The following is a 12,916-nucleotide window of genomic DNA, read 5'->3' on the forward strand; positions in this document are numbered from 1 at the left end:
TTATTTTGCAGAGGTTACCAGTGCCAAAGAAAGAGCCGGATAGAGGATTCGTTTAAACGGTTATAATACAATACATCACAGTACAGTACAGTGTTATACACAGCTGAAACACAAACAGTAAAATAAACACAACCACAATTACAATCACACAAAAACCAGGCTGAACACACCTAGAAAATAACAACTTTTAATAAATCATCATAATAGATTTTTTTTTTTTTAATTTTTAATTTTTATTTTATTTAAACAGAAAGGCTCAATTTGGGTAGCAAAGATAGTTCAACACAAATAATAAATTTAAATTATATATATATAGATAGATAGATAAACACCTGCCTGTTTCACATTTAACAGAATCTTGTGCAACCTTCAACTGCAGAGAAATGCATGTCTCTGTCTCTGTCAGTGTGTGTGTGTCTCTCTGTCTCGCACTTCCAGTACAATACACAGAGAGAGTACAGGGTGCTATCCACTGCTCATTTTAATGCAACATCATCACCACCCGATACAAACTATTTCACTTCTCTCTCTCTCTCTCTCTTTACATAAAAACCAGATGGCTGTATCAAATTAACCTCCTTAATCCAGCAAATCAAAACTCAGACACAAACTAAAATCAAGAGATTGCTTTTGAAATGACAAAAATAAACTCACCCCAACCCCCCTTTGTTGCAGTTGAAGAACCCTGAATATACATGAGCTCAAACTAAATGCGCAAGTTATATATTTACATAAATAAATAGATATTCTAATACTGTTTTTGTTGTGTAGTCTGTCCTCAACTTGGAAAATTAAGACTGAGGCAGAACGTTTAGGATATGAATTGACACTTGCATAGAAATAATAATAATAATAACAATAATAATAGTAATAATAATAGTAATAATAATAGTAATAATAATAGTAATAATACCTACAGTGTAAGAGATTGCATTGCTTAGTTTGGCACATGGATTCTATACAGGATCTGAACACTGAGGTAATGCTGGTCAGTTATAAATACAGTCTGTCAGGACAGGGTTAGTCTGCATCTAAACCAGGAGAGCCGAGCCCAGCACAGTGGACTGCATCACACACAAGGGAGGCTGAGCCCAGCGCCACACACAAGGGAGGCTGAGCCCAGCGCCACACACAAGGGAGGCTGAGCCCAGCGCCACACACAAGGGAGGCTGAGCCCAGCGTCACACACAAGGGAGGCTGAGCCCAGCGCCACACACAACGGAGGCTGAGCCCAGCGCCACACACAAGGGAGGCTGAGCCCAGCGTCACACACAAGGGAGGCTGAGCCCAGCGCCACACACAACGGAGGCTGAGCCCAGCGCCACACACAACGGAGGCTGAGCCCAGCGCCACACACAAGGGAGGCTGAGCCCAGCGCCACACACAAGGGAGGCTGAGCCCAGCGCCACACACAAGGGAGGCTGAGCCCAGCGCCACACACAAGGGAGGCTGAGCCCAGCGTCACACACAAGGGAGGCTGAGCCCAGCGCCACACACAACGGAGGCTGAGCCCAGCGCCACACACAAGGGAGGCTGAGCCCAGCGTCACACACAAGGGAGGCTGAGCCCAGCGCCACACACAACGGAGGCTGAGCCCAGCGCCACACACAACGGAGGCTGAGCCCAGCGCCACACACAACGGAGGCTGAGCCCAGCGCCACACACAAGGGAGGCTGAGCCCAGCACAGAAGACTGCATCACACACACAAGGGGAAGTTAGTCCTGTTTGTTATATTGTCATATCATTTTGCTCTTCTAATTCCTGCTGCGTTACTCGTTGGAGATTCAAAAGAATCCAGTAAAATCGGTGGGTTTGGTTTGAGATCACGGAACTCCAAAGATCAGCTTTAGTAACTTGTGTGTCTTTTATATATACATTTAAAAAAAAAAAAAAAAATGTGGCCTCCTTCCGAGAGCCATTTCTTTGACTAGCTTGGAGTACATTTTATTAAAAAGGGAAAAATTTGAGATGAAAAATATACTGTTACCGTTAATAAGTGAGCGACAGACGGAGGTATTGAAGTCCTTAGTGGTTATACCATTGCAAGTCTATTTTCACATTCATTATCATTATTATTATTATTTTTATTATTATTATTATTATTCCACAAATTTGGTTAATCCACCATTAGGCCACTTCAAAACTCCACTGCTCTCATACTACATATAAAATATATCATTTTTCTTGATTTTTAAAATATATATTTGACCCCCCCTTCCTCTCTCTCTCTCTTTGTAATGAATAACTTCAGAGACACCTGCAGCCTTTTCTGTCTTGTCAGAGCTGCACTTTTACTCCTACAGAATGGAAGTCTACTGTTTGCTTTTTATTTTTTATGGAAGGTACCGATTTCACCCGGGACGCCCCGCTGGATTCAACACACACACACACGCAGTACTGCCTCCTAGCACTAGACCAGTTCAGAATGGTTTCCGATTCGGTCTAACCAGTACACCCAGAGGATCAGGATACTAAAGGGGTCCTGGAAGACAGGGTGGCTCTCCGGAGCAGTGCCTGATGGAAAAGGAACAGGGCTCCTACAAAGCATGGCTGTCCAGGGCAGTACCTGATTAAATACAGGGGCCCCAGAAGGCCTAGCTATCTAGGACAGTGCCTGTTGGAAGACAAGAGGGGTCTTAAAAAGGTATTCAGGTTGTCCAGGGTACTGCCTGATTGAAGAGATGCAGGGGTCCTAGAAGGCGGAGTGTCTGTCCTAAGCAGTGCTTGTCGAAAGGGTGGCCATGGCTGTGTCCTGGGGCAGGGAGGGCCTGAGGGGTCTCATCTCCAGCCCCTCGTGGCACAGCGAGGCCTGCATGTCCAGGTTGATGCACAACAGTCCCGGGAGGAGCTGGCGCTGGTACTCCTCCACCTTCAGGATAAGGTCCATCACGGAGGTGTTGTTCCGCACCCAGCCCTGCAGCAGCTCGCTGGAGCCCCCGGAGCCCACAGGCAGGGGCAGGGACTGAGAACGGCGCAGCTCCAAGTGATAGGACAGCCTGCAGGGGGGAGAGGGAGAGGAGACATGGTCAAGCACTGGGCAAGAACACACATAAATATACTGTATATATAGGGGAGAAAGAGAGAAACAGGTCATCTCCTTTTTTTAATCTATGTACATAGAGTTTATAATGAAAGTCTTTTTTCCGCTGACCTGGTGGAGAGGTGGTGGCTCAGACTCTTCTTGGCGTTTCTCAGCAGGTAGTGAAGCACCTTGCGGCTCTGCGCCTTCATCCACTCGATATCCTCTGGGACGTCCGGGAGCCATTCCAGCAACCTGGGGGACGGGGAAACAACGACACAATTACACTGGGAATTAGAAATACACGGGACAGCCTGAGAGAGAGAGAGAAGCAGACAGGCCTCGTTGGCTCTGTACCTCACAGTGAAGGACACAGCAGACTCCAGCGGCAGGGTGTAGGGCAGCATCATTGCTGAGGCCAGTCTGACCGGCAGCAGGTTGGACATGGAGCGGAACAGACTCCTCTTCTCCCTGCAGGCCTCCACCAGAGCTGCAGGGGGCAGCAGAGAGACAGAGAGAGCAGAGAGTCAGCAATGCACGGTGCCTGACCCCAGCAGGTGACAAGTCTAACAAGCATTGCTGTAGTTAATGCAGAAAAAAAAAACAAACAAACGCAACATTAAGAGCTCGCTTCTCCCCCTCTCCTCTCCCCTGTACCTCGATGCAGTCTGGGAGGCAGGTGCTCGAAGATGTGATCCTCCATGCTGGAGCTGGTAGCGACCACGTGCCTCTCTCCCTTCATCCCCTCCTCCTCCTCTTCCTCCTCCATCCCCTCCTCCTCCCCTGCACTCAGCAGGGAGGGGCCCTGCACAGGAAGCCTGAACTGCAGCAGCCCTGCATTTAAACCAGACAGACAGCAAGGGGTTACAAACAAACTTTTTTTTTTTTTTTTTAAATAAATGAGGTCGGCACAGGTTTGGAAAACACTAGATCTGCATTTACTAGATTATCATGCTTTAAATAAATAAATAAATAAAAAAAAATGTATTATTTTTTTTAAACCAAATGCATTGTAAATTGACAAGCAGCCACAAGGCAGCAGTAGAGAGCCATCTAAAAACATATTTTCAACGCAAGGTTTTTAAAACAGGCAGTCACCAGCAGCAGGACAACATGTCTGTGCATGTATAAAATACACAGGACTGCTGGCTCTTACTGCCTGTACCGACAGAGAGACAGAAAGAGACTGGAATGAGAGACAGACAGAAACTAAGACCGTCTCACCGTTTCTCCTGATGAAGTCCAGGCCGTCTTTGTAGCCTTGTTTGCACATGACCTTCATCACCTGCAGCCACAGCAGCAAGAGGAGAGAAAACAAAACATGAGAACATCAAGCAGGTGAACACAGTGCAGTGCGTAAGCCGTGTAGTGTAATACAGTACAGCACAGTCTGTGCAGTGCAGTGTACCTGGGGGTCCGGAGGGAACAGAGCCTTGGAGAGCCGGTACAGGTTGGTCAGGGTGAACTGGATGCTGGTGTTGGTGACTCTCAGCTCGTGGATGTTGGTGGACGGGTCTCGAGGGCAGATGTCACTCTCCCCAGAGAAGGGGGACACAGTGATGGTGTTCTTCAGCTCGTACTGTGGCAGGTTATCTGTGATCCCTCCGTCCACGTACCTCTGAGAACAGGAGCACAGGGGAGGAGAGGGGGGGTCACTTTTGAATATTATTATTACCCAAGGCTCATCTTCCTGCTCGTTTCATGCCCTACTGGGAAGCACATTCTGTACGATTCTGTCGTTTCTGCTTGTGAACGTTGTTTGCCACCAGGCTTGCTAACTATTCCCCAGAGAAAATCACACGGTTTCTGAGAAGACTCCTCTGGACGGGATACGGATCAGTCGCTGTGACTCGTAGAGACGGAGGTCACTGCCTGGCATCACGAGATTCGCCTCTGCGCTCACGTGTGTTCAACACCCAACCCCCCGCAGCTCTGACTCGGGTTCAGTACAGACAGAGCAGTGCTGCAACTCTCAAAGAGACAGCACCCAACCCTGAGCTCCCAGCACCCAACCCAGGGCTTTACATACCTGCATCAGAGCTCCCAGCAACCAACCCAGAGCTCCCAGCACCCAACCCAGAGCTTTATATACCTGCACCAGAGCTCCCAGCAGCACCCAACCCTGAGCAGTTCAACCATTGTCAAATACAAGCATGTTAAAAACAGGAGGCCAGCTGTAGTGTTTATACAGCGGGGCTTTCCCCCTCTCTCCCTGTCCGTGCTCCCGAGAGGCAGCGTGAATGTGAGGCAGAGTGAATGGGCGGTGCAGCTGAGAGAAGGAGAGACCTTTCCCCTAGTTCTCAGCTCCCGGCAGCCAGTGCACGGAGCTCTTATCTGGATAAGCTCAGCGCCGCAGAGGGGCTCCCTCTGCACCCTGCCAGCACTCACAGCACACAGCTTTAGGAATGACTGCAGTTGTTTTTTTCTTTTTTTAACCCCCCCGCCCCGCTTTCTCTCTCTCTCTCTCTCTCACACACACACACGCACACTCTCAAACTCTTAGAGAAAGGTTAGTTTGAGTCAGATGTTAACCTACTAAGAGTGGGGCTAGTCTACTGATCTTATTTTGCAGAGTGGCGCATCCAGTAAAGGCACTCCGTGTGGAGTCTATTCCACTGCCGACGGTGGACAGGAGTTCTCAGGGGGCAGGGCACAATTGGCCGAGCGTTGCCCGGGTGGGGAGGGCTTAGGTCAGCCAGGGTGTCCTTGGCTCACCGCGCACCAGCGACCCCTGTAGACTGGCCGGGCGCCTGCGGGCTTGCCTGTAAGCTGCCCAGAGCTGTGTGGTCCTACGACGCTGTAGCTCTGAGGTGGCTGCATGGCAGGCCTGCAGAGTGAAGAGAAACGGAGGATACGTGTGTCCGTCTTCGTCTGTCCCGAGTCAGAATGGGGTTGGCAGCGGTGAGCCGGGTTCAAATAAAAAATAAAGTCCAAATTGGGGAGAAAGCGAGAAAAAATAATTGCCAATTCCAAATTAAAATAAATAAATAAATACAAAATAAAAATAAAATCAACCTTGGCTAACTTATTAGTTTATTAACTATTTTTCCGAAACTCAAGCCCTGAAGTTTTAAACGTCTTGCAAACGTATGAAGTGCAGCAGGCTCCCGACACACTGTGCTTGAATACTGCAAGTGAAAACCAAAGTCAAACTTGAAACAAACACAAAACGTAGGTGTAAAGACAAAAGACACAAAATCATGCTTTTAGTATGCATGGGTCTCTGCTTGTCTATCTGTATGTATCTGTGTGTTTATTTGTACAGTATGTGTCTAATATATATATCTGTGTCTTTATGTGTCTCTGTGTTTGTAAATGCGTAATGTGTCTCCATATGTGTCTCTGTTTGTATATGTGTCTCTATATGTGTCTCTCATCCGAAACATGATTCATTAAACAGTTTCTTTCACAACAGCCCAGAAAGCCAGCAGCCCCCCCTTCTGTTTCTGAGAATCGCTTACATGTTTGTTCTCACTTACTGCTGCTGCTGTTGTTTCCAATCGAAATCTGGACACAGTGCTGTAAACAACACCCTCCAAACAGAAAAGGAGGCTGCACTGGGGAATAGGATTACAAAGCAACGCAGCCCGTGCTGAGGACAGGACACAGTTTTTTTTCTGTAGTTCCTGATAACTCAGTTTGGGGTCAAGGGCACCCTTAAGCAATATAACTTAACATACAGCTGCTGTTGATAATGTAGGAGAACACTCTGTCCCTGTGTGAGAGAGAGAGAGACAAAACACTGTCACCCACAAGGGCTGTTTCTTATAAAGTGGACACATCTGAGCTCTAAAGCTCTCAGCTCTCCTGCGCTGTCAATACCCTGCGAACCCCAGACTCGGGGACAGGTTCCATGTTCAGGGAAACGAGCGTGCCTGAAACTAAAGAGACTTCCTTCGTGTGGACGAACATTTCCTCTGAAGTGTCTCCCTCGGGGTCTGTGTTCTTCGATCCACGCGTTTATAAATGTTTTGCTCTTCTTTCACGACACGCTTTGTTTGCCACAGCGTCTTACACAACAAGTAACTTCCTGTTTCAATTGAAACAATGTGTCCTAACAGAAAAAAACAGGATCCTCCTGGGGGGGAGGTTACAAAACGGAGTCATCGCCTCCCCCCACCTCCCCCCTCTCCCCTCTGCCCTCTGCCAGGCCTCCACAGTGGCTCGGTTACAGCCCTGGGGAAGGTCACTTAAGCAGAAAAATCAGTCAGAGTCCTGAATTCCTGTAGTTGGCTGCATTTTAGGAATGAAGCACACGCGCACACACAGTGGCAGAAAAGGTGCGACTCGAGTCAAAGCCGGGGGTCAAGATTACCCATTACATATTAAACATGTTTAGTCCTTTTTTGAAAACAAAAAGCACATGGCTCCTAAAAAAAATTATTATTTTTTTTTTTTTAAATCGCTTTCCCCCCCAAAACCTACTTCACTGCTTAGAAATCAGGGCAGGTCTCCAAACAGGATAACTAAGGTGCGTGTGAATTCGGATGCATTTCTGTCCAATACTGAACGAGATATTTGTATTAAGATAAACATGTGAACATTTTTTAAATCCCCCCAAATAAATCAACTGGCATCCTGAAGAGATCTGGAAGCGCTTGATCAAGCCCCCCTCGTTCTAAAGAGGTTTCCTCCAGCCTCTCTGCGCTGCTCAGCGGCGATGGTGCCAATGCTTACTTCCCTGGTTTTGGGACAAGGACACGCAGAGATGTGGGGTGAGGCTGCCTGCTACTGAAACATGCTCCACTGAGCACTCAATGGCCTGGCTGACACCCTCCCTCCCTCCCTCCCTCCCTCCCAGCACCCTGCTTCTCTTGTCTAACTGGATCCTCGATGTCGCTTTTCATTAATGCCGCTCCAGAAACCCAAACTAATCACATTTGAAGAATCCTATACAATCTTATACAGAACTACAACCTTTATTTTTGCATGTTTTCTAAAGCGTAGGCTACGCAGAGCCGTGAAAGGGTTAGGGGTGGTGTTGGCCAAAGGTTCCCTTAATTGATCCATATTGATCCACGTGGTGGACCAGCACCCCCCCCCCCATGTATAATGCTCACTGCAGTGCTGTATCTGAATCGATACCATGCATGCAGTCTCCTCCTTATTGTTTTACAGTGTTACTGGTATGTGCAACGCAGGCTGATAGCACTGCTGTCAATCGCATGAGAACTGATACAGACTTCTCATAGATAAAGCTATTGCTTTAAGTCAAGCAGGTCAGTGCCTTCTTCGGTGTATAGAGTTATGAACACCAGATCAGAATGCACACCTTGAAGCCTTCCCTGGAACGGGCTGAAAAATCAAACCGCTCCTTATCCTACAGTGATGAACAGTGCCTGGATAATGACCCCCCCCCCATCCCGTTCCAACAAGACACTTATTGATCAGTAACAGAAACAGGTGAAGGAGCTGTCATGGGGCGTGCGTGTGTGTGTGTGTGTGTGTGCGTGTGTGCGTGTGTGCGTGCGGGCATGTGTGCGTGCGTGTGTGTGGGTGTGTGTGTGTGTGCTGGCATGTGTGCCTGCGTGTGTGTGGGTGTGTGTGTGCTGGCATGTGTGTGTGCTGGCATGTGTGCCTGCGTGCGTGTGACTCACCACGCCCTGCAGAGTTGGAGGAATCAGTCCACAGTACACAGGGATGAACGCGCTGCAAACACACGCCTGTGAACACACAAACAAAGCGGCCATCACCACAGCGTTCCTGGGAGCGTTTCAACGCCCCACACTTCACAGCGTCAGAGCCAGGTCATGTCTTTAATGAACCCCAATAGAAAAATATTACGACACATCTAAAACTATGCAGTCTTTTCCAGTCGAAATCGCTTAAGACTCCCGTTGCATAGCGGTGTGATCCATTCCTGGTTTCACTAGGAGTTTAATAAGATACACAAGTCTGGGCTTGTTACCTATGCGCTGAGGCTAATCAAGCTTGTATTAAAACCTGAAATGGATGAAACTGCTATGCAACAGGAGCCTTACTGCCATCCCAGGTCTTGTTATCGATATGCAATAGCAGTCTTACTCCCATCCCAGGTCTCGTTGCTGTGCAGCAGGAGTCTCAGCCCCATCCCTGTGTGATCTCATGGTATATCCCCAGCTGGCTCACCTGCACCAGCTCCTCCTTGGTGTTGAACTGGGACACCAGCACGTTCTCCCCGTCCGAGACGCGGGTCAGGGAGATGCCCAGGCGGCCGCTGGCCAGCAGGTGCGCGTCGGCCGGCAGGGTCTTGTACAGGTGGCCCCTGATGATCTTCACCAGGTTGAAGGAGGGGTGCAGGGGCCCCAGGAAGCGCTTCCGAGCCTCCTTCGAAACCTCGATGATGTTCGCACCAGCCTCCCCTGCACAGACACAGCGCGAGAGAGAAAAAGACGTATTAAAAAAGAGACACATGACAGAGAAAAATAGATGCACCTCTTTTGTTAGCTGCAGTATTTCAACAGTAGGTCGTGCGCAGTGTCATGTAATTTATTCAATATTTACTCAAAGTCATTTCCACCACAGAATCTGGCCTGCAAACACGCAGGACTGGGCTCGGTTCAGGGAGTTTGCTGTCTGCGTTGGAGAGCAGCAGGCTGCAGCATGACCCAAGTCAGCTAGAGAAAGTGCTACAGTACAAACACACACACACACAGCACTGAAACGGGCTTCAAAACAAATACACCGTGTTCCTCACCCCCGATACACAATACGAAAGTTCAGCAGTTCTTTGAAAGTTTCCTGTGATAAAGCTGCATCACTCACTTCATTCAGCAAACAAGTCAATTGTTCACTCAGCAAAACTACCTAAAAAAACACCAATATCTGAGAGCCAGCTAATTCAATACAGTCTAGTGTAGAGAACTCAGTGCTGTACTTGGGATCTGAGAGCCAGCTAATTCAATACAGTCCAGTCTAGAGAACTCAGTGCTGTACTGGGGATCTGAGAGCCAGGTAATTCAATACAGTCTAGTCTAGAGAACTCAGTGCTGTACTGGGGATCTGAGAGCCAGCTAATTCAATACAGTCTAGTGTAGAGAACTCAGTGCTGTACTGGGGATCTGAGAGCCAGCTAATTCAATACAGTCTAGTGTAGAGAACTCGGTGCTGTACTAGGGATCTGAGAGCCAGATCGACATCATGAGATCATTTCATTACTCATCCCAGCTGCTTGTGTTCTTATAAAAACAAGACCCCTGGGTATCATGAACTGGACTGCGAGCCAGCTCATAAGTATTGTCAGAATGTGACCCTTTGTTCCCAGATAGGCTATTTTAGGATCGCTTTGGATAAGTAAACAAAGAGCGCACCCTCTCCCCAGGACACAAACATCAGCAGAAACACGCAGCAATGGCAAGAAGCCTCCCATTGCGTAGCAGTCCGATCCATTCCTGGTTTTACTACTAGTTAACTAAGACACCTGAGCTTGTTCCCTGTACACTGGGGCTAATCAAGCTCTTAATTAAAACCTGGAACGGGTGAAACTGCTATGCAGCAGGAGTCTTATTTCCATCCCTGCATTGTCAAGCATTTGGCTCAGATCACAGCCCTGCCTAGCACTGTAGAGACAATGCAGGGCTGGAAATAATTGTCCAGCTGTGACACTTACGGCATCACTACTTGCCTTACTGGTAAAACACACTGGGTTTGTGCAGCACGCAGGGGAGGGTGAAGCACACACTTATAGAAGACTTGCTTACTCCAGTACAGCAAAGCGTTTCCATGACTCATTTTCAATTGCCTTTGGGTTCATTTTGATTTTATGACTTGGACCATGATGTCACGGCTTGATCATTATACAGCACACAACGATACACAGAAGTGAAAAAATAAATATATACCAATCAACTTGTTATAAAAACCATCTACTGCAGTATATTTAAGATGTGGCGTTGACAGTTTTCAGTCACTGTCCATCACTTAGTATTTAACAGTAACTGTGCAGCCACAGCAAAGTTTGTGTGACAAAATGCACAGCCTTGTACTGTTATTAAACTTGAGTGTGTTAACTTAGTGCACTGTACCTGACCTCTCAGATAAACTCCCCGGTAAACTCTCTGTGACGTTTTGCCACAACGTTTCGTCGCAGTAAAAATGGGAACAGTCACACTTACCAGCAGGCTTATCCTGCAGATAAATGTTTTTACCACTTCCTTAAAAAGTAGTAAAAACAGGAAATTGTCAAAACTTACAAACTACTGAGAGAGGTATGTATTTATGTATGTAGGTAGGTAGGCAGGCAGGTAGGTATGTAGGTAGGTGTGTACGTAGGTAGGTATGCATGCAGGTATGTATGCATGCATGTAGGTATGTATGTATGCAGGCATGCATGCATGTATGTATATATGTTATTAAACGAGCTTGTAAGCCTGTTCATTAGCCTTGGTGTCAGTAAACAAATCCTACTGAAAGTATCAAATAAAAACACCGCGTGTAGTGTTATTTTCAGGTGGGCCTTAAAGTGGTACTCAGCGCACTGCAGGAAAGCAGGGAAGCGTCCATTCAACTCTGGTACGTTATGCTGTTTTCGATCTTTCATCTTTTTTAATCGAATGTATCGTATTTTTCTACCATTAAGAAAATAGCATGTTAATATTTACCAGATGCAATACATTGGGCCTTGTACACATTTTATTTTACTTCTGCAACTGTGCGGTGGACTTCTTGTCTTGTTCGCCGTGAATTGTTTTTTTTTTTTTAGAGAAATTGATTGTCTGTTTACAATTTGAAGAAAAAAAAATCATATCGCAATTGATTGCACCTGTACCAAAATCTCAGGTTTTGGTGCGCGTACCACTTTCTAACACGAACCTACACCGGTGCTAGCTGCAGTACTCACCCAGACAGGCTCCGCTGACCAGGGCAGAAGCGGTGAGCGCTCCGGCCGAGGCCCCGTAGATATTTTTCGCATTCTCCACTAAGAACGGAGCGTGTTCCCGCAGGCAGCTGGCGACTCCGATGTGATAGATGCCCAGAAACCCGCAGCCAGCGAAGGAGATGTTCCAAGGGGAGTCCAGTGGAAACATTCTCACAAGCACCCAGCCGAAACACACACGGGTGCAGGGCGTTTGGAATAGATACGGGAAACGGAAAACGAGAACTCAAATATAAATATAAAAACTAAAATATGCAGGAAACAGAAGGACGCTACACAGCAGTCAGCCCGGACTGACACGAACACCGCTTCGGTTTACCGCCGGTATGCGCCGCTGAAATTGTTTACGTAACCCGGTTCACATTTTTCAAACACAGTCCGAGTAACCGAAAAATCGATAACAACGAATAAAGCTTCTATCTCGACTGGGATTTCTTATATGTGTCGGCGGCTGCTGCTGATATTTAATAACCGCTCACTCTGTTCCGCCTCTCTCGATCCTCACGCTATCTGTCCTGTCCGCGTCCCCGCTGTTGTTTTCAATCCCCCGGCTCGCTGTCACTCAAGCCCCGGGCGGAGGTGCATTCCTGGAGGCCACGCTCCCTGTAGGCGTGGCGGATTCCGCTCGGCCCCAATCAGCGCACAAATCTAGGCTACTCCTCCCGATTTCCTCTCCTCCGACAAGCTTCAACGATGTAAACAAATAATGTACTGAACACTGTATAGATTTCGTGGAAAAACCGGCATTGGTGGGGGGGTGGGGGGTAGTTATATTTTCATTTGATACATGACGTCGTCACAACGCCCCAGCGGACTACATTTGACCGTAGGGGTGACTTTATGCTAGAATTGGGGTTGACAGTTCGCAAGTGTGCGTCAGTCCCGGGTTTAATATTTTGAAAAACACTGGACGCAATCTCTCATAACTTCTGTATATATTATATTACCACTCCGATGGAGAAGTACCAACACTTAGAATTGCAATTAATTACCAGTTGCGCAATTACAACTGTAATTGACCCCGGGGCTAGCCAGCACTGAC

General features: G+C 47.5%; 1 protein-coding gene across 1 annotated transcript; it reads right to left on the bottom strand.

Annotated features, from left to right (window-relative positions):
* Positions 1–47: 47 nt before the first annotated feature.
* LOC117434920 (patatin-like phospholipase domain-containing protein 2) lies at positions 48–12,579 on the bottom strand. The gene is made up of 9 exons (XM_034057650.3): positions 11,839–12,579; positions 9,129–9,361; positions 8,618–8,683; positions 4,429–4,638; positions 4,245–4,305; positions 3,678–3,854; positions 3,378–3,510; positions 3,153–3,275; positions 48–2,997 (listed from the first exon to the last, which is right to left on the bottom strand). Exons 1-9 carry the CDS (start codon positions 12,023–12,025, stop codon positions 2,715–2,717), a joined length of 1,473 nt encoding a protein of 490 aa, XP_033913541.3. The 5' UTR covers positions 12,026–12,579; the 3' UTR covers positions 48–2,714.
* Between the last annotated feature and the right edge of the window lie 337 nt (positions 12,580–12,916).

The sequence above is a fragment of the Acipenser ruthenus genome, chromosome 28 (genome assembly GCF_902713425.1).
Source record: "Acipenser ruthenus chromosome 28, fAciRut3.2 maternal haplotype, whole genome shotgun sequence".
NCBI classification, from domain to species: Eukaryota; Metazoa; Chordata; class Actinopteri; order Acipenseriformes; family Acipenseridae; genus Acipenser; species Acipenser ruthenus.

Excerpts from the sequence above, each read along its gene's own strand:
- LOC117434920 (XM_034057650.3), bottom strand. The coding sequence starts at position 12,025 with ATGTTTCCACTGGACTCCCCTTGGAACATCTCCTTCGCTGGCTGCGGG. Across the intron at positions 4,639-8,617 it reads CTCCAACTCTGCAGGGCGTG|AGGTACGTGGACGGAGGGAT; the intron begins GTGAGTCACACG and ends TCCTGTTCTCAG. Across the intron at positions 4,306-4,428 it reads TGTTCCCTCCGGACCCCCAG|GTGATGAAGGTCATGTGCAA; the intron begins GTACACTGCACT and ends CTGTGGCTGCAG.